Source organism: Ailuropoda melanoleuca, chromosome 10, assembly GCF_002007445.2.
Source record: "Ailuropoda melanoleuca isolate Jingjing chromosome 10, ASM200744v2, whole genome shotgun sequence".
NCBI lineage: Eukaryota > Metazoa > Chordata > Mammalia > Carnivora > Ursidae > Ailuropoda > Ailuropoda melanoleuca.
The window spans coordinates 68,992,771-69,020,283 of NC_048227.1; the positions used below are offsets into that span (position 1 = coordinate 68,992,771).

Sequence of the window (27,513 nt, forward strand, 5' to 3'; positions counted from 1 at the left end):
ATCAAATGTGGGCTATCACCTTACACTTGTTAGAATGGCTAAAATAAAAAAAAGATAAGAAAAAACAAGTGTTAGCGAAAATGTGGAGAAAAAGAAACCCTGTACACTGTTGGTGGGAATATAAACTGGTACATCTGTGGAAAACAGTATGGAGATTCCTAAAAAAATTACAAATAGGAATACCATATGATTCACTAATTCCACTATTGGGTATTTACCCAAAGAAAATGAAAACAAACACTAATTCAAAAAGATACATGCACCCCTATGCTTATTGCAGCATTATTTACAGTGCCCAAGATATGGAAGCAACCTAAGTGTCCATCGACAGATGAATGGATAAGGAAGATGTGGTATATATATGTGCGTGCATGTGCGCGCTCACACATACACACATTACACAGCCACAAAAAAGGATGGGATCATGCCATTTGTAACAACATGGATGGACCTAGAGGGTGTTATGCTAAGTGAAATAAGTCACACTGAGAAAGACAAATACCATATTATCCCACTTATATGTGGGGAAAAAAAGAACAAAGAAATAGCAGAATTAGACCGATAAATGCAGAGAACAAACTGATGGTTGCCAAAGGAGAATGGGGTGGAGGGTTAGGCAAAATGGGTGAAGGGGTTTCAGTTATAGAATGCATAAGTCAGGGGGATAAAAGCCATAATGTAGGGAATATAGTCATTGATATTGTAATAGCAACCCATGGGGACAGATGGCAGCTACACTGGTAGTGAACACAACATAATGTATAAACTTATTGAATCACTATGTTGTACACCTGAAATTAATGTAACATTGTGTGCCAACTATACTCAAAAAAAAAAAAACAAAAAAACAAAAAAAAAAACAGGGGGACCCTCCCCGGGCAGCCAGAGGAGGATGGGTCTCCAGGGCTTTGTTTAAAACAGCAGAGTTTAGAGGAGTAGGGGACCCCTTTTTCAGCCGGTCCCCTGAGTTGAGCTGGATAGGTACCAGACCAGCAGGAATATCCACGGAATCAGCCTGAGACGCAGGAAGATACATCTGGATCTCTACAAATGAACATCTCCAGCACTGAGTCTCGAGGTACGAAGCGGGGAGCCGTGAAACCGCGCACAGATATCGGAAGATAAACGAAAGGGAGAGGGAGCCACCAAAATTGGGCGCCGGGAAGCAGTAGCCACCTGCACGGGGGAGCAGGCAGACTCGTGGACCGGCACCCGCGAGAGAGCAGACTGAGAACGTGAGCCGGGGAACGCGTGCGACCAGACTGAAATGGAACTCTGGTGCACTCACTGGAACCAGACTGAGACCGGGAGCTCCGGAGCACGTGGGGGCGGCTGGCAGCTGGCAGTGTTAGAAACACAAAGGACAGAGACGCGCCAGCCCTGGAAGTGAGGGCTGGGACACGGGGTGTGGGGCACACATCCCGGGATGCTGCAGGGTTGAGCAGCACCAACAGAAACAGAGTTAAAGTGGCCAGAACATCAGTGGAGAATGGTCCGCGGTATCTCTGTTCTAAGGCAGAGGCTGAGATTTGCCACTGCTGCTCTGACTCTCAAAAGAGGCACAGCAAACAGCCAGGGAAAGCCGCCAGAGAACAAAAGCCTGGAAATACTGGCTCACAGTGTGCCCATCCCCATCCGCCCTCGCAGGGGACACAGAGACTCTACCCAAACAGGGTTGCCTGAGTATTGGCGCGGCAGGCCCCTCCCCCAGAAGGCAGACTGAAAAATCAAGAAGCCCACATCCCTAAGATCCCTATAAAACAAGGGTGCACGGCCTGGGTCCAGGTCAATAATCTGGGCTCTGAACAACCCCGCAACCTCTCCTCATCAGAATAATGAGAAGGAGAAATCCCCCCAGCAAAGAATAGACAATGAGTCTGTGGCCTCTGCAACAGAACTAATGGATATGGATATAACCAAATTATCAGAAATGGAATTCAGAGTAACAATGGTCAAGATGATGTGTAGACTTGAAAAAAATATTAATGAAAATATTAATGAAAATAAAGAATCTCTAAGGGCAGAAATGAGAGCAAATCTGGTAGAAATTAAAATACTATGAGCCAAATGCAGTCAAAACTAGAGGCTCTGACGGCCAGGGTCACCGAGGCAGAAGAACGCATCAGCAAATCGGAGGATGGGTTAGTAGAAGAAAAAGCTAAAATAGAATCTGGACTCAAAAAAATCCACTCTCAGGAATGTACATTACGGGAGATTACTGATTCAATGAAATGTTTCAATGTCAGAATCATTGGCACCTCCGAGGGGGTGGAGAAAAACAGAGGTCTAGAAGAGATATTTGAACAAATTGTAGCTGAAAACTTCCCTAATCTAGCAAGGGAAACAAACATTCGTGTCCAAGAGACAGAGAGGACCGGCCCAAGCTCAACTACGACAAACCTACGCCACGTCACATCATAGTGCAATTCGCAAATATTAGATCCAAGAATACAGTATTGAAAGCTGCCAGGGCAAAGAAATTTCTCATGTACAAAGGCAAAGGTATCAGAATTATGTCAGACCTGTCTACACAGACGAGGAATGAGAGAAAGGGTTGGGGGGGGGCATTTTTAAAGCTCTTTCAGAGAAAAACATGCAGCCATGGATCCTTTATCCAACAAGGCTGTCATTCAGAATTGATGGAGAAATAAAGACCTTCCAGAATTGCCAGTCATTGACCAATTTCGTAACCATGAAACCAGCCCTAAGGAGATATTAAGGGGGGGGTTCACTAAAAGTAACAAGGCCCCAAGAGTGATACAGAACAGAAAGTCACAATCTATAGAAACAAAGACTTTACAGGCAACATGGCATCATTAAAATCATATCTCTCAATAATCAATCTCAATGTAAATGGTCTAAATGCTCCCATATAACACGACAAGGGTTGAAGATTGGATAAAAAGAAATGACCCATTCATTTGCTGTCTTCAAGAGACTCATTTGAACCTAAAGACACATTCAGACTGAAAGTAAAAGGATGGAATACCAACTTTCACGCCAATGGACCTCAAAAGAAAGCTGAAGTAGCAATTCTCATATCAGACAGATTGGATTTTAAACTAAAGACTATAGTGAGAGACACAGAAGGGCACTATATTATTCTTAAAGGATGTATCCAACAAGTGGATATGACAATTATAAATATATATGCACCCAACAGAGGAGCAGCAAGATACACAAGCCAACTCTTAACCATGATAAAGAGACATATAGATAAAAATACACTAATAGTAGGGGATCTCAACACTCCACTATCAAGAATAGACAGAGCACCGGAGCACAAAACCAACATAGAACCAAGAGCTTTGAATGCCATACTCGACAAGTTGGACCTCATAGATATATATAGAACACTAACCCCAGAACCAAAGAATACTCATTCTATTCTAATGCCCATGGGACATTCTCAAGAAAAAACCATGTTCTGGGTCACAAAACAGGTCTCAACCGATAACAAAAGACTGAAAATATTCCCGCATATTCTCAGACCACAACGCTCTGAAATTGGAACTCAACCACAAGGAAAAATTTGGAAGAAACTCAAACACTTGGAAACTAAGAACCATCCTGCTCAGGAATGATAAACATGCTCGATAAACCATGAAATCAAAAATCAATTTAAACAATTTATAGAGACCAACGAGAATGAAAACACAATGGTCCAAAACCTATGGGATACTGCAAAGGCAGTCCTAAGGGGGAAATACATAGCCATCAAAGCCTCACTCAAAAGAATAGAAAAATTTAAAATGCAGTTATTATATTCTCACCTCAAGAAGCTGGAACAGCAACAGAGGGAGAGGCCTAATCCATGCACGAGGAAGGGGTGGACCAAGATTAGAGCAGAAATCAATGAATTAGAAACCAGAAGTATAGTAGAGCAAATCGACAGAACTAGAAACTGGTTCTTTGAGAGAATCAATAAAATTGAGAGACCACTGGCAAGACTTATCCAAAAGAATAGAGAAAGGACCCAAATTAATAAAATTATGAATGAAAAAGGAGAGGTCACAACCAACACCAATGAAATTGGAAGGATTTTTATCAACAGCTATATGCCAATAAATTAAGCAATCTGGAAGAGATGGAGGCCTTCCTGGAAACCTATAAACTACCAAGACTGAAACAGGAAGAAATTGATTTTTTAAACAGGCTAATTAATTATGAAGAGATTGAGTCAGTGATAAACCACTTTCCAAATAACAAAACTCCAGGCCCGGATGGTTTTCCTGGGAATTCTACCAAACATTCAAAGAAGAAATAATACCTATTCTCCTAAAGTTATTTCAAAAAATAGAAACAGAAGGAAAGCTACCAAACTCATTCTATGAGGCCAATATTACCTTGATCCCCACACCAGGCAAAGAACCCATCAAAAAGGAGAATTACAGACCGATTTCCCTAATGAATACGGACACCAAAATCCTCAAAAAGATCCTGGCTAATAGAACCCAACAGTACGTTAAAAGAATTATCCATCATGACCAAGTGGGATTCATCTCTAGGATGCAAGGGTGGTTCAAGGGTGGTTCAAGGGTGATAGATTTACAAATCTATCAGTGTCTTAGATTTTATCCAGAAAGAAAAATTCAAAAATCATATGAGTCTCTCAACTGATGCAGAAAAAGCATTTGACAAAATACAGCATCCTTTGCTGATTAAAACCCTTCAGAGTGCAGGGATAGAGGGTACATTCCTCAATCTCATAAAAACCATCTATGAAAAGCCTACAGCAAATATCATTCTCAATGGGGAAAAGCTGGAAGCCTTTCCCTTAAGATCAGGAACACGATAAGGATGCCCACTCTCGCCACTATTATTCAACATAGTACTAGAAGTCCTTACAACAGCAATCAGACAACAAAAAGGGATAAAAGGTATCCAAATCGGCAAAGAAGAAGTCAAACTGTCTCTCTTTGCAGATGACATGATACTCTATATGGAAAACCCAAAGGAATCCACTCCCAAACTATTAGAAGTTATAGAACAATTCAGTAAGGTGGCAGGATACAAAATCAATGCCCAGAAATCAGTTGCATTTCTATACACGAATAACGAGACTGAAGAAAGAGAAATTAGGGAATCCATCCCATTTACAATAACACCAAAAACCATACGTTACCTTGGAATTAACTTAACCAGAGACGTAAAGGACCTATATCCTAGAAACTATAGATCACTTTTGAAAGATATTGAGGAAGACATAAAAAGATGGAAAAATATTCCATGCTCATGGATTGGAAGAATTAACATAGTTAAAATGTCCATACTACCCAGAGCAATCTACACTTTCAATGCTATCCCGATCAAAATACCGAGGACATTTTTCAAAGAACTGGAACAAATAGTCCTTAAATTTGTATGGAANTTATGATTTCTGTCATCTATGGAACATAAGATCTAGGAAGATCGGTAGGGGATGAAAGGGATAAAGAAAGGGGGGGTAATCAGAAGGGGGAATGAAGCATGAGAGACTATGGACTCTGAGAAACAAACTGAGGGCTTCAGAGGGGAGGGGGTGGGGGAATGGGATAGACTAGTGATGGGTAGTAAGGAGGGCACGTATTGCATGGTGACTAATATAATATAATAAAAAACATTAAAATTAAAAAAATAACAAAACAAAACAAAACAAAAAACAGTCAAGTTCTTCAGGCTGAAGGGAAATGGTACCAGATAAATACAGATACATATATAACACACATAACACATGTACAAGAGTGTAAGAAATTGTAAACGTATGGGTAAATATAAAATAGTTTGCTCTTGCTTCTTAATTTACTTAAAAATAACTGACTCAAAGGAAAAGTAATATGTAAAAGTAAAATGTATAGAAAAAATAGCATATAGGAAGGTTATTAATCAAGGTCAAAGCAAGCTAGCAAGCTAAATTAGACAATATTTTTAATGAAATGATAATTAAGACATTTCTAAACATGTGCTGGGAGGCAACTAAAGCATTGCTTAGGGGAAACTTTATAGCTTTATATACTTGTATTAGAAAAGAATAAAGGTTTAGAGTTAATGATCTAAGCTTCCATCACAGAGGCTAGAAAAAGAGGAAATTAAACCCAAAGTCAGCAGAAAAAAGAAATAAAATATAACAGAAACCAATAAAATAGAAAATAAAGAAGTACTGAGGATATCAATTAAAGCAAATGTTGGCTCTTTGAAAAGATCAATAATATTGACAAATCTCTACCTGGCTGATAAAGAAAAAAGAGAAAGAGAAAAAACAAATTATCAGCATCAAGAATAAAAGAGGAAATATCACCATAGATCCTACAGACCCAAAAAGAAATAGAAAATCTGAAGAGTCTTACATTTATTAATGAAACTGAATAAACATTTAAAAAGCAGACCATGAAGAAAACTCAGACCCAAATAGTGTCATTAGTGAATTCTATCAAATAAGTAAAATAGTAACAATCTTGCACACTTATAAGCACAGCATAGCCATGTTCCCCAAATGATTCAAAGACATGAGAAGAAAACTAATGACCAATATTGCACATGAATATAAATAGAAAAAATATTTTTAAAATATTAGCCATCCAAATTCAGCAATATATTAAAAGGATGAAGTATCATGATTAGGATTTCATCTGAGAAATGCAAAGTTGGTTTAACATTCAAAAATCAATGTTAAGCTTTTCCCCTAAGAATAGAAACAAGCTAGCTATATATTCCTGCTTATATACTCTATTAAGTTTTGACAAAATATAAAAGCAATTCAATGAGGTAAGAAAGATTTTCAATCAATTGTTGTGGAACAACTAGACATCAGCGAAAAACGATGTAAACCCTTACCTCATGCCATACCCAAAAATACCTCAAAATCGATTACAGACCTTCAGCTAAAAGGCAAAGTATGACGTAGAGAAGACTATCTTTATGGCCTTGATGTAGGCAGATTTTTCTGAGCAAAACCCTGAAAGTACCGACCTTAAAAGAAGAAAAAAAATGACAAACTAGACTTCATCAAAATTGATCTTCTATTCATCAAGAGACACTATTAAGAAAATGACTAGACAAGCCACACAATGGAAGAAAATATATGCAATATAAATTGGACAAGAGATTGTATTTATAATCCTTATAAAACCACCAACTATAACTCAAACATATAAAGTCATGAAACCCATATAGAAATGATGGGGGTGAGTGAGAAGCAAAACACTTGACATCTCAAAAGAAGTGTTCAACATCATTTGTCATCAGGAAAATGCAAATTAAAAACACATGGAGATACTACTGCACACCCACTAAACTGGCTAATATTTAAGACTGAAAATACCGAGTGCTGGGAAGAATAAGGAGGAACTGGAACTGTCATACATTGCTGGTAAGCATGTTGAATGGTACAACTATTTTGGAAAATGGTTTGGCAATTTTTCATAAAGTTAAACATACTTATACTCTCTGGTCTATGAATTTCACTTCTCTGTATTTATATAAAAGATTGACTTTTATAAACTATTACCAGAACAATTTTAACTTAGATTAGATAATAACACTTAGAATTCTAGTACATATAAAACTGGATTATTAAACATAAGAAATATTTATCTTCATTAATATACAGATCTGTGTGCTTGTAATACTAATGTTCCTCTTTTGGAAAGTATAACACAGCTAAGAATCTTAACAGTAGGGAAGAATGTGCAGTGGGCTAATGGTGCTAATAATGAGCCTTCCTGATGCCATTACATTCTATAGATCAGAGTGGCTTATAGGAGAAAATGCTGATCTCTGTATCAATGAAGAATGGAATAGTTAAGGATCAAGAAGTTGCCCAAAAGAACTATGACACTCAATGGTATATGATTCAGGTTCTTAGTTCTTTCCCACGGAAGGAACGAGTCGTTCCACAGTGATCTACCTGTCTGTCTGAGGAGTCCTTTTAACTTTTCTGTGGTTGTACAAATAATTTCCCACATCCATTCCCTCTCTAAAAGTTTATGTTTCTGTATATTTAGAGTAGAAACTTAATTCTACACATTTCAACAGATGATGGTTCCCAACTACGGCTGTACATGAAAATTCTCTGAGTTTTTTTAAAACCAAAGATAAACAGACTCCACTCCAGACCACTGAATGAGATTGCTGAGGATGGATAGCCAGTCATTTGTATTTTTAAGACCTCTACAACAGCTTATTTCTTGTGCACTGAACTTGAGATTCACATTTAAAGGAATAAAAGTTTAGATATAGTTAAAATCAGACAATAATACTCCACTACACGATTTCTTTTTAAAGAATGTAGTAGTTAAATCTTCAAAAAGGCTTTTCAATGAGACTATACGGGGGTATTAAGCATAGCAAAACAAACATCAAATTCCCACTCCAAAAAAAATCCCAATATTAAATAGATATAGGTGACAGTAGTATGAATAAAACCCCTTTGAAAAAAATAAAGTTTTCCAAGCGAGAATGAAGAAGACAGGAAACAGTTTTCTATTTACTAAAGATTTTATGAAAAGACACTTCAATTTTAAATTTGTGTTTGATGTATGACAACTTGACAAACAGAAACAGATCTTGGACTACAAAAGTTGAGTGAAATAATCTTCTTATATACAATCTGGACTAAATACAACTTAGGAGGCAGGAACTAAAACCTTCAGAAATAAAACAAAATTGATAGGATAAAATAAATAAAATTCCGCGATAAAAATGGATGTCTTCAAGGGACTCTGGTGTATCACTGGTAACCACTGACTTATTGAAATGTGAACATCTATGTGTGAGACACATAACAGGTGCTTAACAAACACTGAGTGAATGAGTAGATAAATGACTAAAGGAATGAACAAGAAATTGCACTTCATATCAAATGGAGCAAGTTGGAGATGGAAATAGATAGGGACTTAAAAATATTTTCTGTAAACTGAAATTAAGTAACAAATGGACAATATAACTTCTATTCCCTGGAGTCACTATGAAAAGTATAATAAGTTGCTGATAAAAAGTCAACCAAACAATGATGCCTGTAGCTTCATACTTACCCTACTTAATGTCTAATTTAATCAAAACATTAACTATTTGAAATAACCAATCCGTGTAATTGTAAATATAATGGTCTGAGAACAAAATGAGTTGGAAAAATTGACTTAATATTGACTGAAATTGCTCACTCTGGTAATGCATTCTGTTCTATTTTTGGTTTGCAAAGCTAGCACATAGAGCATAGAAGAAATGAAATCTATTCTGCCTGGCACTTGGCTAATGGTGTGGAAAAAAATTAATTTTCGGAAGAGTAAAGAATTTCTCCACTGGAATACATTTCCATGGTTAGAAAAGCAGTTACTGCTTGGCTGTTTACTGATTCTTCTGAAGCCCTGTTGTAACAGTTATAAGGTCAAAGAACTCTCACCACCCAAAGAAGTCAACTGGTCAGTACACTCTCTCCTACCTCCTTCCTTTCTCAGAGTCAGTCTGCAGATTCTGTTGCTTCTCTTTTAACATAGGGTTGTAAGTACCCATTTTATTCAATTCATACGGACATAAAATTCAATTTCTTGTGGCCAAGTTACTGTAAGAGTATCAGCCCCTAATTGGTATAGTCAGCATTATCCGGGAAAAAGGATTTCTTTCCACGTCTTTATGCTATTACCCTTTCCTGCAAGACTCTCCTTCTCCTATTTTTTCTTTTAGCCATACTAGCGCCACTTCCTCTTGCTCCATTATCACTTCTTCCTCTTGTCTTTCCTGATGGCACTAGTCAACACTGATCACTCTTCCACTGAACACCTATGGCACTTAAAACAAAAACCCTCATTTGACAATAACCAATTCAAATACCATACTTAAAGGCACATTGCCTGAAATAAAGTAGCCAGCTTAAAAGTGTCAGTTTTATTTCTTTATTTTTTTCTTATTAATTGTTGCGATTTATTTAATTCATCATTTTAGGTGTATGCACTATTTCCCCCATTTGAGGATAGTGTAATTAATCCATATTATACACTTCCTTGCAATTATTAAGCATACTCACAACCATTCTCCATAAATGGAAGGTGGAAAAGAACGTATTTGCTGAATATCCAAAGTATAGAGGTGTTTAACAATATATATTAAGTTTAAAAGTATTTTAATAGTCAAAAGGTGAAATAATGCAAAATTTTCTGATGTCTTGCCAACCTTTGATTAGCAACATAAAGAGAAAAGGTATAACATTAAAAATATTTCCTACCTTTAAAGGAGCACTTAATTTATCATTTAAAGAAGGAATTACATTATGAAAAAAAAAATTCCCAACTCATTCCAGGAATTGAACCAACAAAAAATTAACATCGGTTAAGATTTGGAGAGATACCTGTATAGATTTACAAACTGGAAATGTGCAAAACTTTGTTCATTCCTCTTTCTTTTAGGGGATAAACAGCTAAACTAATTTGATTTTTCCAGATCTGCAAATTTTATAATAGATTGGAATCCTGAGGGAGCTAACAACAGATGGACGGTTGTGTTATTCTAATTTCAGCTACCTTAGGGTTTAAGCAAGCTGTCATTTTTAAAAAGACAATCAATTTCTCATTTCAAGAAACATGAAAAAACATTGAATATATCTATCCAGTATTTTCTTTTTTATATCAAAACATGGTTTTTATTTATTTAAAGTAAACAGAGTGAAATTTTACAATAGGAGATCATTATTCCACCAGCCAAAAAAATTAAATAAATAAATGATGAAGGGTGAGGATATCTAAAGCCATCGGAAGAAAATGATATTAGCAACAAGCTTACCATATCATAACCACATATATTATACAATCAATAAACAGGAAGCCACTTTATTTTTGTCTGTACTCTAAAACTCCAGTGGATAGCTACTCAGTTGGAGCCTTTAAAGAATTTAAATTCATATTTGGGGTTTATCTGCCTAGATAATACATTCAAAAGAGCCAACATCTGAGATCTCCCTCATCATAATTTAGAAATTCAACAGAGGGCAGTGAATGTATACACACTGACCAATTAGTCCTGTTGAGTATTTGGACAATGTATATGATGTAATGTTAATTTTAGATTATCTACAGAAAATATGATCCAACAGAACAGTGAGCCAAGGAAAGCCGTAGAAATGGGAGATTATAGTGAAGACTCACTCTGGCCAGGAAATCTCCATAATTATTACTTCTTATTTCCTCTCATACTCATAGACTTGACCATTAATCTCTGTATCTTTTCACATACATTTTCAGGTTTATTCATAAAGTTATAATTTTCTTCCCAAATGCTTTTCTTCAAACTCTCTTCACAATTTCTGTTTTCTTTCCTCTGCACCTCAGTTTCCTGATTTTAAAAGTGATGATTATGCCTACCGCAAAGAGCAGTTAAGGGTTGAAGAATATAACACACATCAAGTCCTTCCGCACGCTATTTAGATCACAAGAGGTGCTCAGTAGGTATCAATTCCCTTCACCTACCTCAATCTCTGTTTAATGCTACCTTGTATTTTCCTCTCATTTCTTTGTTCTCATTTATGTTCTCTTTTATCCCTTTGCCAAATTTGCATTAAAGACTGCTGTATAAATAATTAAGTATATGTTCATACGTGTATTTGTAACTATCAATATATTCAGAATTGTTAGACAAATGTATTTGTGTGAATACAGATGCAAATGTTACAGTATATATATTTAAGTCAATAAAGACACATCAAATACTGTATTAAAGATACAAAGAGTTTGAGACCTAATGCAATAATTTAAACTAGTCACATACAATATAATAAATACCAAAATGGTAGTTTAAAGTGAATGTAATAAGCACAGAAGAGGAACATCTACAGGGGAGTAAGAGGGAAGGGAACATTTTAGCTGCAACTTTAGAGTTAAGTTTTATATTATCATATGGGAAGAGGAATGCTCATCTAGAAGGAACAGTAGGAGTAAAGGTTCAGGGACATGAATGCACAGGAGGCCTTTGATCAGTGGTGGGTAATAGGGCCAGAAAAATAGGCTGGGCCAAACTGGAAGCATATATTTTTCTTTTTAGGAAATACGACGCATAGCGTCCAACTTGAATAAATATATAAATGATGATTTCTTCAGCAAACAGAGAAGTCATGTTACCCTTATAAGGAAGAGGAGCAACATCCCTTGATTATCTATTTTCATGAGTCTCTGCTACTTCTCTGCTTTCTTCACAAGTTCTTTACCAACCTTCATGTCCTGGAGACTCACCTTTGGCAGATTTTAGTTCTGCACTCTAGTTCATCCTTACAGAGTCACTAAAATAGTCTTCCTAAAGTACATATAAGTCAAGTAAAGCTTTTGCTCAGAAATCTTAAAGGGTTTAAATCCATTGCCTGTTAAAATTAAGACAAACTGATTGACACAGTTTATAAAGCCCTCCTCCTTCATCCTTTTAGCCATTCTTTTATTTGTCAAATATTTCTTAACACTGTCATTCTAGTTGCAGAGGATGTGACAGACAAGACATGAAAACTACCCTACAGGAGTTTACTGTCACATGAAGAATAAGACATTAAGTTAGAATATGAGAAAGGCATGACAGAAATGCATATTGGCTTTATATATTAAGCTGATGATTGAGTAATATATATTTCCGACCCACATCTTTCCCCAAAATTCAAGATTCAAATATCCAATGTATAAAAAATATGACTGTTTAAATGGATAACAAGTATTTAAAACATAACATAAAAGCAAGCTCTTCACCTCCTCTCTCAAACCTATTTCTCCTTCATTCTTCTCCATCTCAGTGTATGATAATCTAATCCTTCCGGTGGCTTGGATCAATAGCTTGAAGTCTTCCTTGATTCCTTCCTTTCTCTCACATTCCATTGTCAATCTGTTACTCAATTCTGTTGGCTCTATCATCACGATATACCCAGAATCCAAATACTTCTCACTATCTCCCACTGACATCATCATCCAAACCATTACCATTTTTCATCTGGCTCTTCTCAATAGCTTCCTACTTCACCTCCCTGCCTTAGCCCTCTGTCCTCCCTTTAGTCTTTGCTCAACATAGCTGCCACAGCAATCTTTTGTAAAAACATAAATCAGAGCCTATGTTCCTATGTTCAAGACACTGCAGTGACTTTCAAAAACCTTGTATCATCATTTCTCTCTGACTTCAATAACAACAATACCAGCAATGCTTCTCCCATACTCCTGTTCAGCCATACTCATCTCTTTCCTGCTCACTAGCTAGAATTCTCTTTCCCTGAAAATATCTACATATCTTGCTCCCAACTTTGCTAGTCTGAACATGATTTAATAATGTAACCCCCCTCCCAGGCTAGCACTCTCTAGCCCTCTTCCCCGCTGTGTATTTCTCATTTGGCACCATAGTCATACTACTTGATCTACTAAAGCATTTATTTATTGTCTGTCTTCCCACCAGGAGGCAAGATTTTTTTCCCTCTTTTGTTTACTGCTGTGTCTAAATGCTTATAAAAATTCCATTAAATAGTAGAAAACAATATGCATTTAATAAATAAATGTGTCTTTGGGTGGGGGAAGGGAAAAGCTGGCAGTGCTGCTAATAGTTTAGTGTTCCTGAAAAATAAATAGAAGCCATGGAAAGACATGATGCCAGAGAGGAAGAAAAGGGAAGGAAAATGTAAGGCTTTGGGTATCATGGAAAGAAGATTAGACTTTATGCAATGGTCAATGTTGATCTTCCAAGGGGTAGAGGAATGAGTAGGTCAGACTTGCACTTCAAAGGTCACTCTGAGAGCAGCATAAAGAATACCTCTGAAAAGAAATCAGATTCTAATCAGCGACACCAGGAAAAGAGGCTGTTGTAAAACTCCAGAAAAGAAGTAATGGTGGCCTGGGGCACCTGGGTGGCACAGCGGTTAAGCATCTGCCTTCGGCTCAGGGCGTGATCCCGGCGTTATGGGATCGAGCCCCACATCAGGCTCCTCCACTATGAGCCTGCTTCTTCCTCTCCCACTCCCCCTACTTGTGTTCCCTCTCTTGTTGGCTGTCTCTATCTCTGTCGAATAAATAAATAAAATCTTAAAAAAAAATTTTTCTAAAAAAAAAATTTCTAAAAAAAAAAAAAAGAAGTAATGGTGGCCTGAACAAAGAAGAGATTAATTAAGTATATAAATTTGAGATCTATTTAGAATATAGAATTAACATAGGTTGGTAATTGAGAAGAAAATATGGACTTAGATCATTATTCAGTTTCTGGTTTAGATGAACCCCAGATGAACCCCATCTGGTTTAGATGCCCACCAAAACAGACAATGTAGAAAAGGGGTATATGTTAATAAGTTATGATGAGGTGAGGGCCCTGCTGGACATTTTGAGTTTGAGGGTTTCTGTAGCACATCCAGGTGATGTTTACCTATTAAGCAGCTGGGAATACCACAATGAAGCTTATAGTAGATCTCTGAATAGAAGATGTGAATTTCGAAGTTATATGAGGTAGGTAAAATAGTACAAACAAATGAGATCGTAAAGGATAGTGGATAGAATCAGAAGAGAGGAAGACACTGCCTTAATGAAAAACAACTTTTGACCGGTAAACAGGAACTCAAAAAGGAGTTAGAAAGTTACAAGAAAACCCAGACATTTGCGCAGAAGAGATTGAAAGATATCTACACTGTATATAGCACCAAGTGAGAGATTTTTAAGATGAGAAACCTTGTGCATATTTTTAATCTAATTAGACAGCTCTATCGAATATTATCTATTTTTTAGATAATTAAGTGCTTTTCAAAATTCAAGAAGCTTAAACATACTTGTATTTTCCACTGAGGGGAAGTAGCATTCAGAAGGGCTTTCAGAGAGATGAAGCACAAATTTTTCAAGCAATTCTAGTAAAGCTGCAATAAACAAGAGAATAATTAAGATATTAAAGGTCAAGAATAATACGTGATAATTCATCTCTAAAGTCACAGACTAGTAGATAAAAGTCATCTGAACTTCTTCACAGTTACACTCTTAAGGGGGTTCAATTCAAAACACATACCACTTTAATATTCATAACAATGTTTCTGATGTAAATTAAATTTTAATTGCTTCACTGAGAACCTATTCAATGTAAAACTGGAAAAGAATCATCTGTTATCTTTAGACTCTCTAAGGATTACTTCAGAATTTGCTAAATGATTTCCATATAGAAAGAAAATCATCACTAATTAGGCTATAATATCTTTTATCATAATTATTCACACATACAGAAAAAAAATTATCTGAACTCCAAGACCACAATCAAGGCCTAATTCCCTTCCCTTTCAAGACCAGGATATATTATGTGCTTTATACACATTGCAACTTTATATGTGTTCAAGGCAACTGGATCAAAAGTAAGCTTGCCAGCAGTTGGGTGGAGGGAAAGATGCGTAGGCAGAACACAGGATTTTTAGGGCAATGATACTCTTCTCTGTGACACAACAATGGTGGATAAATTTCCCCACTATACATTTGTTAAAATTCACAGAATGTGCAAACAACAAGAGTGAACCCTAATGTAAACTATGGACTTTGGATGATAATGATGTGTCAGTGTAGGTTCACTGACTGTAACAAGTGTTATCACTCCGATGTGAGCTGTTTATAGCAAGGAAGGTTGTGCATATGTAAGGCAAAGGAGGTATATGGGCACTTTCTGTACTTTCTGCTCAATTTTGCTGTAAATCTAAAACTGCTGTAAAAAAGAAAGTTCATTAATTTAAAAAAGTCAGAAAAGATGCCTATCAGTGAAACAATAAAGAACTGTATTCAAAAAGTAAATAAATACATAAAAATAAGCTTTTCTCTATCTGGTTTAGAAAGGACAAATGACTCTTTCTTGGACTGGACTGATAATGCCATACAGATGATGCCACTGTGTTTGCTATTTATTAGTCTCAAAATGTATATAATCAGTTGAATTATACTTAATATAGTACCAAGAATTGTTTTTTTGGAAAGAAATATATCTATAAAGTAAATGATATGCATATACAGAATATATATATATACATATATATATATATGTATATATATATATATATATATAGCCATTACCCCATCCCTCCATATATATATATATTTCAAGCAACTTAAGTTACCTTTTAAAACATTCAGGATATCGACTCTGACCTGTATTAACTAAATGGACCCTTTTTTTCATAACCCAGTGCATTTTAAGCACGTAAGTCATAAAGGAAATTAGTGTTCAACATGTGAAAAAAGTAAAATCTAACAGGAACAACATGTGCTTTCCAACAATTGTAGTTCTGACAAGCTACATATCACAGTATTTTAATGGCTTAAGGTAAAAAAAATTAATAATTGAATTCTATTCATATTCTGATTTCAAATTAAAATAAGTATTAAAAAGTATGAGAATATAGTAGTTGAGGGTCAGAAAGGGCACCAGTATTGTCAATTATTTAAACTTACAGTTGTTTAATGGTTCTATCTTTATGTAGGGATAAATTCTCTCGCAGAAAAATGTTTCAAAGTTTTTATCTATGAATCTATACATAAATAGCCCTTAGATGAGAGCTTTCAACCTCTGTGTGTTTGTTTATAAGTTATTTAATATAGAGGGGAGAAAATGAAACAAGATGAAACCAAGCAGGGAGACAAAACATAAGAGACTATTAACCTTAGGAAACAAACTGAGGGTTGCTGGAGGGATGGGGTAACTGGATGATGGACACTGGGGAGGTTATGTGTTGTAATGAACACTGGGTATTATATAAAAGACTGGAGAATCACAGAGCTGTACCCTCGAAACAAATAATACATTATATGTTAATTAATTGAATTTAAGTTAAAAAATATAGTCTCTTGAGATTATAATTTTTTAAGAATATCTTAATGAATTTTAGAAAATCATTCTGAATTAAATAAGAATAAAATGTGAGATACACATTAGTAACAGAGGTTATATAAAAAGTTAAAGTGGAAATATCCATTTAAAATTATAATCATTCTCATTTTAGCACAACCATATGTTTGCTACATGCTATGCATTGAAGTAAAGTGCCTGAGTTAATGGGAAAGGTCATAGCATACTGCTAAGCAATTCTTTGAATCCTATGCCCAGAATCAGGTTTAGCCATCAGATACCTAAACACACTTCAGTGAATTGAGAAAATTCTTTATCACATCTGTGGAGCTAAACACAATATGATCTGAAACTTAAGACTAATTGCAGACTTTGCAAAGCACCCTATTTTCTGGCAAATACTGATCTTGAAATGCAAAATTATGCTATTAGATCCATATGCTGGAGGCTTTTAGATAAACTACTTCTACACTTCCTGTGCAAAAATTACATCACCAAACTACCTGGAGAAGGTTCTGGATTTATACTGATTCCAATATATACATTTTGCCCAGCAACCCTTATGAATAAATAGCACTATGCACTTCCAAATATTTTGAAGGATAGGCTATAATCATGGAATAATACTAAAAACTGATCTATATATAGTAGTTAAACCCATGGCTAAAATCTCATTGGCACATCTAACTAACCAAATATAAGTGTAGCTGAACTTTCATAATTACTAGAGTGGCTATTTATCTCAGCATGACTAACCACTTCACTTGTCAGTTCACTAAAAATCCCATCATCTGTAACTCAAGGAAATTAGTTCATATCATGAAACATTTAACTTTAAACACAAATTAACTCTAGAATATTACTACCCGAAAAGTAAACTGTAAAATATTCATCTTAAGTGCATCTTTTTATTTCAAATGATAGAGCTGGAATTTCTAGAAAGGATTTTTTATTATAAGCTGCCTTTTTAAACGTATCTTTCCATGGGGCTGGACTATGACACAGACTATAAAAACAAAATGTATAAGATATGTATATGTGTGTGTGTGTGTGTTTGTGTGTGTACATACACACTATAAAGGGACATGGGTTTATCTAATGAGGAAAAAATGAGGACAGATTGTTCAGGGATACTTGGGTATTGACTGCTTTCTCCCTTGGCACTGCTATCACAACAAAGCTGGTTCCAAAATTAAGGCAGCTCAGTGTTTGTAAGCCTGCAAAATTTCTCCTGGATTTATTCTTTTTTAATTCTTTTTTATCTTTTAGCACTGCTAGTGTAACATCAGATCATAAGATAATTACACTTGAGATCCAATTTTTTCCCAATCAACCATTGAACACTTGCTCATTCAAGAGCTAAATCATGGCTCCCATCTCCCTACCCCATGAAGTTAACACTATACTCATGGGTTTCAGGCACTTTACAATCTTACTGCACCCAACTATATCCACTTTTCATACAAATTATTATAAGCATATTCAGACTGTTTTTCTCAATGTTCTCAAGTAGTTTATATTTACTTTCCTCTATATTTTTTAAGAAAACTTATTTTGTACTAATTGTAGAATCTCAGGAAGTTGTGAGGATAGTACAGAGAACTTCCTTTATTCCTTCATTAGGATAGGTCTTCTATTGACAAATTCTTCACCTGAGAATATCTTGATTTTCTATTCCTGAAGACCATTTTCAATGCATAGAGAATTCAGGTTAACAGTTCTTTCTTTCAGCAACTGAAATGTCATGCCACTTCCTCTGTTCTCCATCTTTTCTGGTGAGAAGTCCACGGTCAATGGTACTGATTTTCCACTGCAGGTATGCTGTTCCTCCAACTCTGCTTTCAAGATTTTTTTTTTGTCTTTAGTTTTTAGAAGTTTTGCACCGATATTGCGTCTTGGTGTGGATTTCTTTGGGTTTACTGTATTTGTAGTTCTTCAAACCATAGATTTAGGTTTCTTGATAAATTTGGAAAGTTTTTAGCTATGTTTGCTCAAACACATTTATAGTCACAACCTCTTCCCAGGTCTCCAACGACACACATGTTAGACCTTTTGTTATGGTTCCACATGTCTAAGGGATTCTGTTAATTTTTTTTTGTTTTTCAGTCTATTTCCTCTCTGTTGATGCCTTCAAGCCACCAATTCTTCCCTCTGTCCATTTTACTGTTGAACCAATCCATTTAGCATTTTATTTTGGTTATAGTATTTTCAGTTCTAAAATTTCCTTTTGGGTTTTATTTCTTTGCTGATACCTTCTAATTTTAAATTTGTTGCATGTGTGAGACAAACACATGTGTGGAGGGGAAGGAAGAGGTTTGGCCCTGTTACCACTGAGTGATAGTGAAAATCCTTAACTTTCTGTCTCCTCTAATACAATCCTAGCAAGGAGTGGCAAGGGTACCCCACTACTGCCAGGTAAGGATGGAAGTCCAGGTTGTGCCCAAGTCTTGTTACCAGGATTTTCTGTGGTGTTTGGCTGGATTAAAGTGGTCACTTTCTTTACTTAAAAACCAGGGATGTACTGTATGGTGACTAACATAATATAATAAAAAATACTATTATAATAACAATAAATAAATAAAGTGGTCACTTTCTATAAAAGTGTGTCTTGATAGGCTAACCCTTTCCTGGTCCTTTTCGCTAGAGAGAATAGGCATTTATTTGACCCCACCTTTTTATCCTGCATCTGATGGCGCTCTTAATCACTCATTCTAGGATATACGAAGCAAAAAGGAAATCTATGGAATTCATCTCTAAGTTGCCCATAGATTATATCACTGTTCTCAGAAAATATAATTTCTCTAAACACAAAATACAAACATTTTTGTTTCCCACTTTTCATTTTATAACAAATGATATAAATATGAAAACCATAAGGCATGACTAATAAAGTAGGCAATTTTAAATTATAGCTTTCAAAAAATCTACCTTATATTTCCATTAGAACTTTTTCTTAGACCTTTATTCAAAATAATGCTAATTTAAAAATGATTTTAAGAAAACAAATGCACATGTAAATATTTGAATATAAAATAATTTATTTGCTAGTTTAGAAAACATAGCTATTCCCTCAAAATAAAATTTCAATTTCCTTAAGAGTGACTAAGTTTACTTGGCTAGATGTGGCAGAGTTTCAAAATATGCGTCAATAAAAAAGTCAATAAAGTTTCCGAAAATATAGTCATATGGTATATTCTACTGCTGAAACCAAGCTAATAGCTGGGTGAAGACCAAGACCTCTCAGTTGAAAAAAAGTTTAGTACTTTCTCAGATTTTAATATTTTTTGGCAGTTTTTGTGCTGCCTACAATTTTACTGTCATTAGGGGGTGAGGGTCGGTGGGCCTCTTCCTCCACCTTCTCTCTGGCTCCCAGCTTCCCTGCATCTCAGATCGTAATTTTTGTTTTCCAGGACCATAAGTTTCTCAGAAGTCAATGGACTTCTGGAATCAGTATTATGTATTCTAGACATGTCAACACTGATCTTTAGGAAACACAGCTTTCATTAATATAATTTTCATATCAAAAACACCACAAAAATTAAATACCATACTTACCACTTCCACTGATTATATCAGGTTTGGCCTTCATCATTTTGCAAAATTGTCTTCGACAGTTTTCTATCCACTCGGTTTGTTTATCAGACATTTTGAAGCGTAATAAAAGTTTGCCAAGATCATTGTCTAATAAGAAACACGGCATGTTATATTATTATAATGAGATGTTAGAAATACCAAAAAATAAGTATTAATGTTAAATATGTAAATAGTTACAAATTCCAGAAATAGTATATGGCTTTCAAAAGAAAACAGACATTTTTCTGTAATTACATCTTATACCATCAATTATACTTATTAAAAGCCTATAAAATGGATTTATTAAAAGCCCACAAAATGGAATGATTTATAGCCATAATTCTTGAATGTTCTATTTCTTATATGAAAATGATTTATTACTGAGTATTTGAAACAGCAGACATCAAATAACAGATGCGATAGATGTTAAGATTTCACTACATAGATTGTCACGAACATTATACTCTCTTCTCATGTACATTCAGACACAATTTTATTCAATTCTTTAAAAGCAAAAAGAAAACATAAACAGAAAATTTCTAGTCAATTATTTATTTCCACTTCTTGCAAAAAAAAAGATGGGTGGTGCTGAAAGAGTATCCATGGCTAAAATATAACTTCTTTCTAAGCAATTTCATGAATACATGGCAACTTCCATCTAATTTTATTTTTCTATTTTAACTTTAATTTTATTCCCATGAGATTTTTCCCTCTTCCATTTTAATATCATTCTCATGAGAGTTTGTATTAGAAAACATCTACAAATAATATGTTAAAAAGGATGTAGGTGTCCTTAAAAAAAAAGATATACAAGTAGTTATCCAAACAAACATATATACTATCTTCCCGCACACATAGAAAGATTCAAAGGGGAGAAAAAAAGAAGCAATAGTGTTCTCTTATGTTCTAGAAGATCATGGTGGAATAGGTAGTCACATAAACTCATACCTTTTAACACTTTCCTTGAATGAGATTTTGGGATCAAAAAGGAACAAGAGCCTTTTCAAAATAAAGGGTCAAAGGCCTGACTGTCCCTGCCCAAAGATGTGTCTGGGAAGACTAACACTACAAAATATATCTGCCAAAACTCTCTTTCGGCTGATAAATCCCACCAGGAAGATAACAGTGGTCAATCTAATACTAGAGAGAGTTTCAACCAACTCTTACCTTCTTTAAAAAAATGAATAAAAATACAATAAAGCAAGTCCTCATTCTTACAGATTTAAAAGATTAATCTTCCTACCATACCAAACTATTTTCATTTTTCCACCCAATCTTTGTAAAAATACATTCAATAAATATGTATGGAGTTCCTCCTACGTGGCTACAACAATCAAGATGCTTGCCCTATGAAACACACATGTCATAAAGCATATGCTTATATATATACACATGATAATAGTGCAATTAAGACACACTTATCACTCCTATGATCTAAATCAGTTTGATTTAACCCTAAAAAGAGCAGGTATATGTATCACACAGTCCTCATGGTTATGATGTCTAAAATAATATGTTTAAATATATAAATAATAATTTATGTCCCTATTTGACATGTAGGTCACCAAAAAAAAAGCCTTCTCATATCAGAGCTACATACTCTTTCATACAAACACATGAGTATACAAATAAATATACCAAACATATGCATACTCATACCAATATACATATGAACTAGAACAAATTGTGTTGTTGAAAGAATGTATAATTCAGATATTTAGTTCTAATCTATTCTCTTTGAACATTAAGACCAAAATGATCCTATAACATTTCATAAATAGCCTCAATCAGAAGCAATAACTACAGAAAAATTAAAGTTATTAAGTCAAAGGAGAAAATGATTCTTTTTAATAAAAACTCTCAAAACCTTTAACCTAAACTCAAGAAATGCCAAAGCTGATAATTGTGTTGAAAATATGTTACTAATAACAAAGTTATAATGTTAAATCTATCTTAATATGAAATAGGTAAAAGACTTAATTCTACAGCATTAAAATAAGTGTTTATAGTTACCATTTAGAATATCTACATTACTTATTTCCCAAGAACAAACTACCTAAAGCCTAGTAAGAATCCCTAGTGGCATATGATTGCAAAGACAAATGCAGTTTTTCATCTGTTTCCTCCTCTATATCATCTTTTCTATCCATGTGCAACCTGTCTCTTATAACTACTACTATCTCCTTCAAGTAGAAGATGCCCATGTAGCTCTTTCGTAAATTACCTGCTATTGAAAAATCCTGTATTATCCGTTCCCTCTTCTCTCCTGCCCTACACCCTCCTCTTGCCCTCCTATCCTTTCATATTTGCTATTGTTGTGCTATTTCATCATCTCATTCTATGAAAAAGAGCACAACGCACCACAACTGTAAAAAGTACTGAGGCAGCAGATGTGATATGCATGTGAATCTACCAGTTGGTGGAAGGGCTAAAGGGTCCAGTTTACCTGGAAATTGGAATTCAGGCTGAGCTAGAGACTGAGTGACTACAAAAGCTCCTAGAGACAACTTGGTAGCCTTTATTTATATCTGGTTACATTTCCCCAATCAATGAGAGTGTGAGCTTTTCAATTTGCATTCCTCACACTTAAAAATATTTAGTGATTTGATATAATGTTAACTAAAAAATATGTATATCTGTGATACTTAGGTTTGACGGGAACAATGATTCCTTTCCCCCCTCCAAATCTGGGATTAACAGAGTAGTAGATAGGAGAAGATAAATGGAGTCCAAGAAATCTGTGCTGAAACAGCTAAAGTAGACACCATTACTTGGATGTACTGCTCCATGGACTTCCAAACGTCTTTCCTGAATTGAACACCTATCCAATCATAGACAGTGATAGAGAACCAAAGGCCTCTGCTAACTAAAAGGTACCAATAAAACCTAAAGATAGGCTAACTTGAAAGTACAGCCTACACAAGTAGGCTAATTCAAGATTTTCCAACCTTCTCCCAAGTTCCCCTACCAAACATTATTTCCATTTTTGTGCAGAATAAGTGGGCAAGTTCAGAGAGAGGCCAATGATGTTAGACCAGCAAAGGCCCTTGGACATAGAGAATGAGGCATGAGGAAAAGGAATCACAGGAATGGTACTATAGGAATACAATAACTCCAAATCAGTAACTGTGTGAGTAGAGCAAATACGAATCTGATGTTTTCCCAAAATTTCTATGTTTATAATAACACAAAAGAATTAAAACCCAGAGTTGTGCTTCTGGCCATGATGGAGATACTAGGAATAGACTTGCTGTCCTGCTGTAAACAACCTGAAAGCCGAATAAAATATTACAAACAACTGTTTCCAAACATTGGACAACAGCCAGTACAGGACTGTTTTGCCTGAGATAAGGGAAACTAATGTGGTGAGCTTCACAATTAGCCTTTTTTCTTGAAGGCAATTTTAAGATCACTATGCAGGAAGGGGGATGCTATGGAGGTCTTGCAGAGTTGAAGAGACAGAAGTCAAATTGCAGAGACTGAGGAGGCTAAAATTTTGGGATCATAGTACTGAAGAGGAAGAGCAGAGCAAAGAACTACAGAAATCTGTGTAAGTCTTTGTCCAGCTGATTGCAAAATAATCAGCTATGCAAACGAAGAATCAAACTCCACAAGATTGGGCCAAAAACAGTTGGGAGCTTGTAAAATGAACAATTTCCAGACTATACTTAGCGCTAGCTGATGTCCAAGTTCCAGAGTGAAGAGTCCATTAACTACCAGGGTAGTCCACAAAGGTGCCAGAAAAGAAACACCTTAGTAATAGAGTTAAGTTACCAATAAAGGCAACTCTAAACGCACCATAACCAAAAAACGAAAGCCTTGAAAGATCAAACTGATCAATAAATAACTTGACAACACTCCAAAAAAATGTCCATTACTATTTAAAGAAAAACAAAATCCCCACTCAACAATGTAAAATGAATGACATCTGATATTCAATAAAGAAATCACTAACATGAGAAAGGGGAAAAATGTGGCTCAAAACCAATAGATAAATGAACTAAGAAATCCAGAAAGGACTGGAGTTATGATATGATTAGCAAAGACTATAAAGCAGCTATTTTTAAGTATTTAAAGAAAATATGAGAAAAACCAAACATTTTGGTACAATTTAACCAAATTGTACTTTATAGATATTTTATCGATACCCCATTTAGTAAAAAGAGGTAGCAAATGGTACATGCTAGGGACAAAGGGAACTTTTGTGGGGTCATGAAAATGTTATATATTTGATTATGGTGGTGCTTATGTGCGCACAAACATGTAAAAATTCAAACTATTTTTAAAATGGATGTATTCTGTTGATATAAAAAATTGATTATATATACATATGTATATGTAAATGGTGGGTATAATTGAAAGTGACAGTGACTAAAAGCTCACTAACATGTAAGCATATTAGTGTCACTAAAATATGAGCAATTATAGTTCCTAATTTGTATAAAGTCTATATAAGAATGCAATAAACTTTAATTAAAAGTATGGGAATGCGGGTGCCTGGGTGACTCAGTCGTTAAGCGTCTGCCTTTGGCTCAGTGTGTGATCCTGGATCCCTGGGATCGAGCCCTGCATCAGGCTCCTCTGCTGGGAGACTGCTTCTTCCTTTCCCACTCCCCTTGCTTGTGTTCCCTCTCTCGCTGGCTGTCTTTCTCTCTGTCAAATAAATAAATAAAATTTAAAAAAAAGAAAAAGAAAGTATGGGCATGTATTGATTCACTTGCAAGATTCACTTGTAAGAACCCTAATCAAAATTTTATACTAAAGTGTTTTAAAGTATAAATTTTTAAAATCCTCATTGTTTTATCTTATACTTATGAGGTTCTGGCTCATTTCTGGGTACAATCTAGTCTCCTGTAATGAAATGAATATTCACTTCTTAGGGTTAAATGAGAAAACAATTGATCTATTTCACCAGGAAGAATCCAGGTTTATATTCTACACTGAACACATTTTTTTTCTTAACTCACATTTTTTATATCAACTGTTTTTATATACTTCTTACCCTACAGTATTATTTTTAGAGAAAGTACCATATCATAATTTAGTTTCAGTGTATTAATTATACATCTAGTCATGAAGTTACCATGGTCGACAACTGTTTTGTTTTCCCAAGAGTGGTTTGGTATGTCTAGTGAGTATATGCTCTTCTTCTCTTTGCTCCTTCAGACCACTATGATTTACGGACAATGCAAAGTTGGAAGAGAAAGTAGAAAAAATCTATTTTAAACTTATTCCTTAATACCACGGAGCAAAATGGAAAAAAAAAAAAAAAAGCAGGGGGGACATCAAGTTTCATGTTCACCCATCATAGTTAACAATATTTCAGTATCTAAACTCTGAAATTCTTTGTTATGGTGAGCACTATAATCTTTTCATACTTGATACTGTATAATTTTTTCTAAAAAGATTATTATGTAGAAATGCTATATTGATTATAAGATTATTATGGACAATACAGAAGTTTCAAAGGGAGGAAAAATATAAGCTCAGTATAAATGCAGTGAAAACCTGCTATTTATACAGAAAACTTTTAGTACCTCTTTCCTAAATGCAATTGTGAATGCCCACTTTACACAGAATATCATAACAGATTCTGCAAAAGAAACAAATGGAAGATTTCATAAACTAACTAGCAACAGATCCCTAGGCTTAATTTACATAGTCACCTTTGTCTTATCCTGAACCTTATTTGTGCAATATTTGCCTTCCATTTGTATTTCTGCTTGTCTTCTTCAATGTAGTTTAACATAGTCATTTCAGTTTACTTTTATTATAATAAACAAGGGAAGACTTTGGAGCAGTCTCTGAGAAGCAACTGAAAAGATGCCTAAATTCTCTATATTAGTTCTCTGTACATCTCTAAATTTGGGAGTTTCTAATTCATTACTCATTTTCATTTTATTTGAATTACATGAGCTCCTAACACATGACATCTATATTTTACACAGGTTATTCCTCACTGTGGAATTATATCACTTTTCCTTTTTTAAAATACGTGATAACCATTTACTATAAAAAAAAATGAGTCACATTTTCAAGAAATGAGGAATTCATTTTCCCTTATCACCTGCACTTAAACTAGCAGGTGATCTGTTTCCCCTCGTTGCCACAGATATGCATGTTTCAAACATGAAGTAGTAAGTATGTGAAAATAAGAATTTTTATTATTCAAAAGTAAATACTTATTCTGATTTGTAATCTAAGTATCTCAACAGCTGCAGCTCAAGATTTACTACACTGAAAAGAAATCATAATCTTCTACTCCCAGTCCTCTCAGTTAACAGAATGATGTCAAATAAAAGTCATTTACCTTTATCTGCAGAAAATAAATCTTAATTACAAGATTAGAAACAATAAGAAAAAAAAATAAGAAAATGTCTGATATGACATAAAGGCCTAAATAAAGTTGATAAAAGAATTCATCACTAAAAATATTTATAGACTGACTATATGTGCAAGACATAATTCAAAAAGCTTTTAAAATCAGAACAAAGAATATCCATCATTATGTTGCACTATATTTAATGTAATGCCATACTATTTTCAAAATACTCTTGTAGTTTTCCCTATGGCATTCTGTTCTTAGTTGACTGGAGAACAAATGGCAATCTGAAATCTTACATAATTTATCAGACTAGCAATGAAATAATCTTCTCTACTCAACTTAATTGGGTAACTTGCATTCTTTTATTAAAATGTAGTTGTTATTATAGTTCATCTCATTCTCCGTTTTTTTCCTCTTAAAAAGTTTACTTTTATATATTATATAGGTAGTATTCCAACTTTGATCTATACTATTACGATTACATAATGGATTGTTATCCCATTTGTAAATTTAAAAAGACATGAAAATAATTCATCAAGGACACAGGCATGGACTTAATGTCTGAAAAGACAAAAATTACCAAAGTGTCAGCAAGAAGGGGCATCAGTGAATAAAATAATTAAACCCAGTAAGGACACAAAAATTTATTAAACAAAATCAATATAGATTAATGAGAATGATCTTGTTAAAATAAGAACATTGTTCCAATGACAAAATTACAGTATTTGTAGTTGAAAAGGATAAACTTCAGTATCTTTTAATGCAAATGATTTAAAATACCAGCAAGTCTTGAGAGCTAGGATAAAACATATTGGCATTATAAGAATGTAACTACAAAA

General features: G+C 34.7%; 1 protein-coding gene across 1 annotated transcript in view; it reads right to left on the reverse strand.

Annotated features, from left to right (window-relative positions):
* The window catches only part of TBC1D32 (TBC1 domain family member 32), a 164,797-nt gene that overhangs the window by 35,519 nt on the left and 101,765 nt on the right, over nt 1-27,513 (reverse strand). Inside the window, exons 16-17 of the mRNA XM_034670774.1 lie at nt 20,332-20,457; nt 14,735-14,818 (exon numbers count right to left, since the gene is read on the reverse strand). Of these exons, the coding sequence (XP_034526665.1) occupies nt 14,735-14,818; nt 20,332-20,457 (210 nt within the window). The remainder of the gene's footprint in view (nt 1-14,734; nt 14,819-20,331; nt 20,458-27,513) is intronic.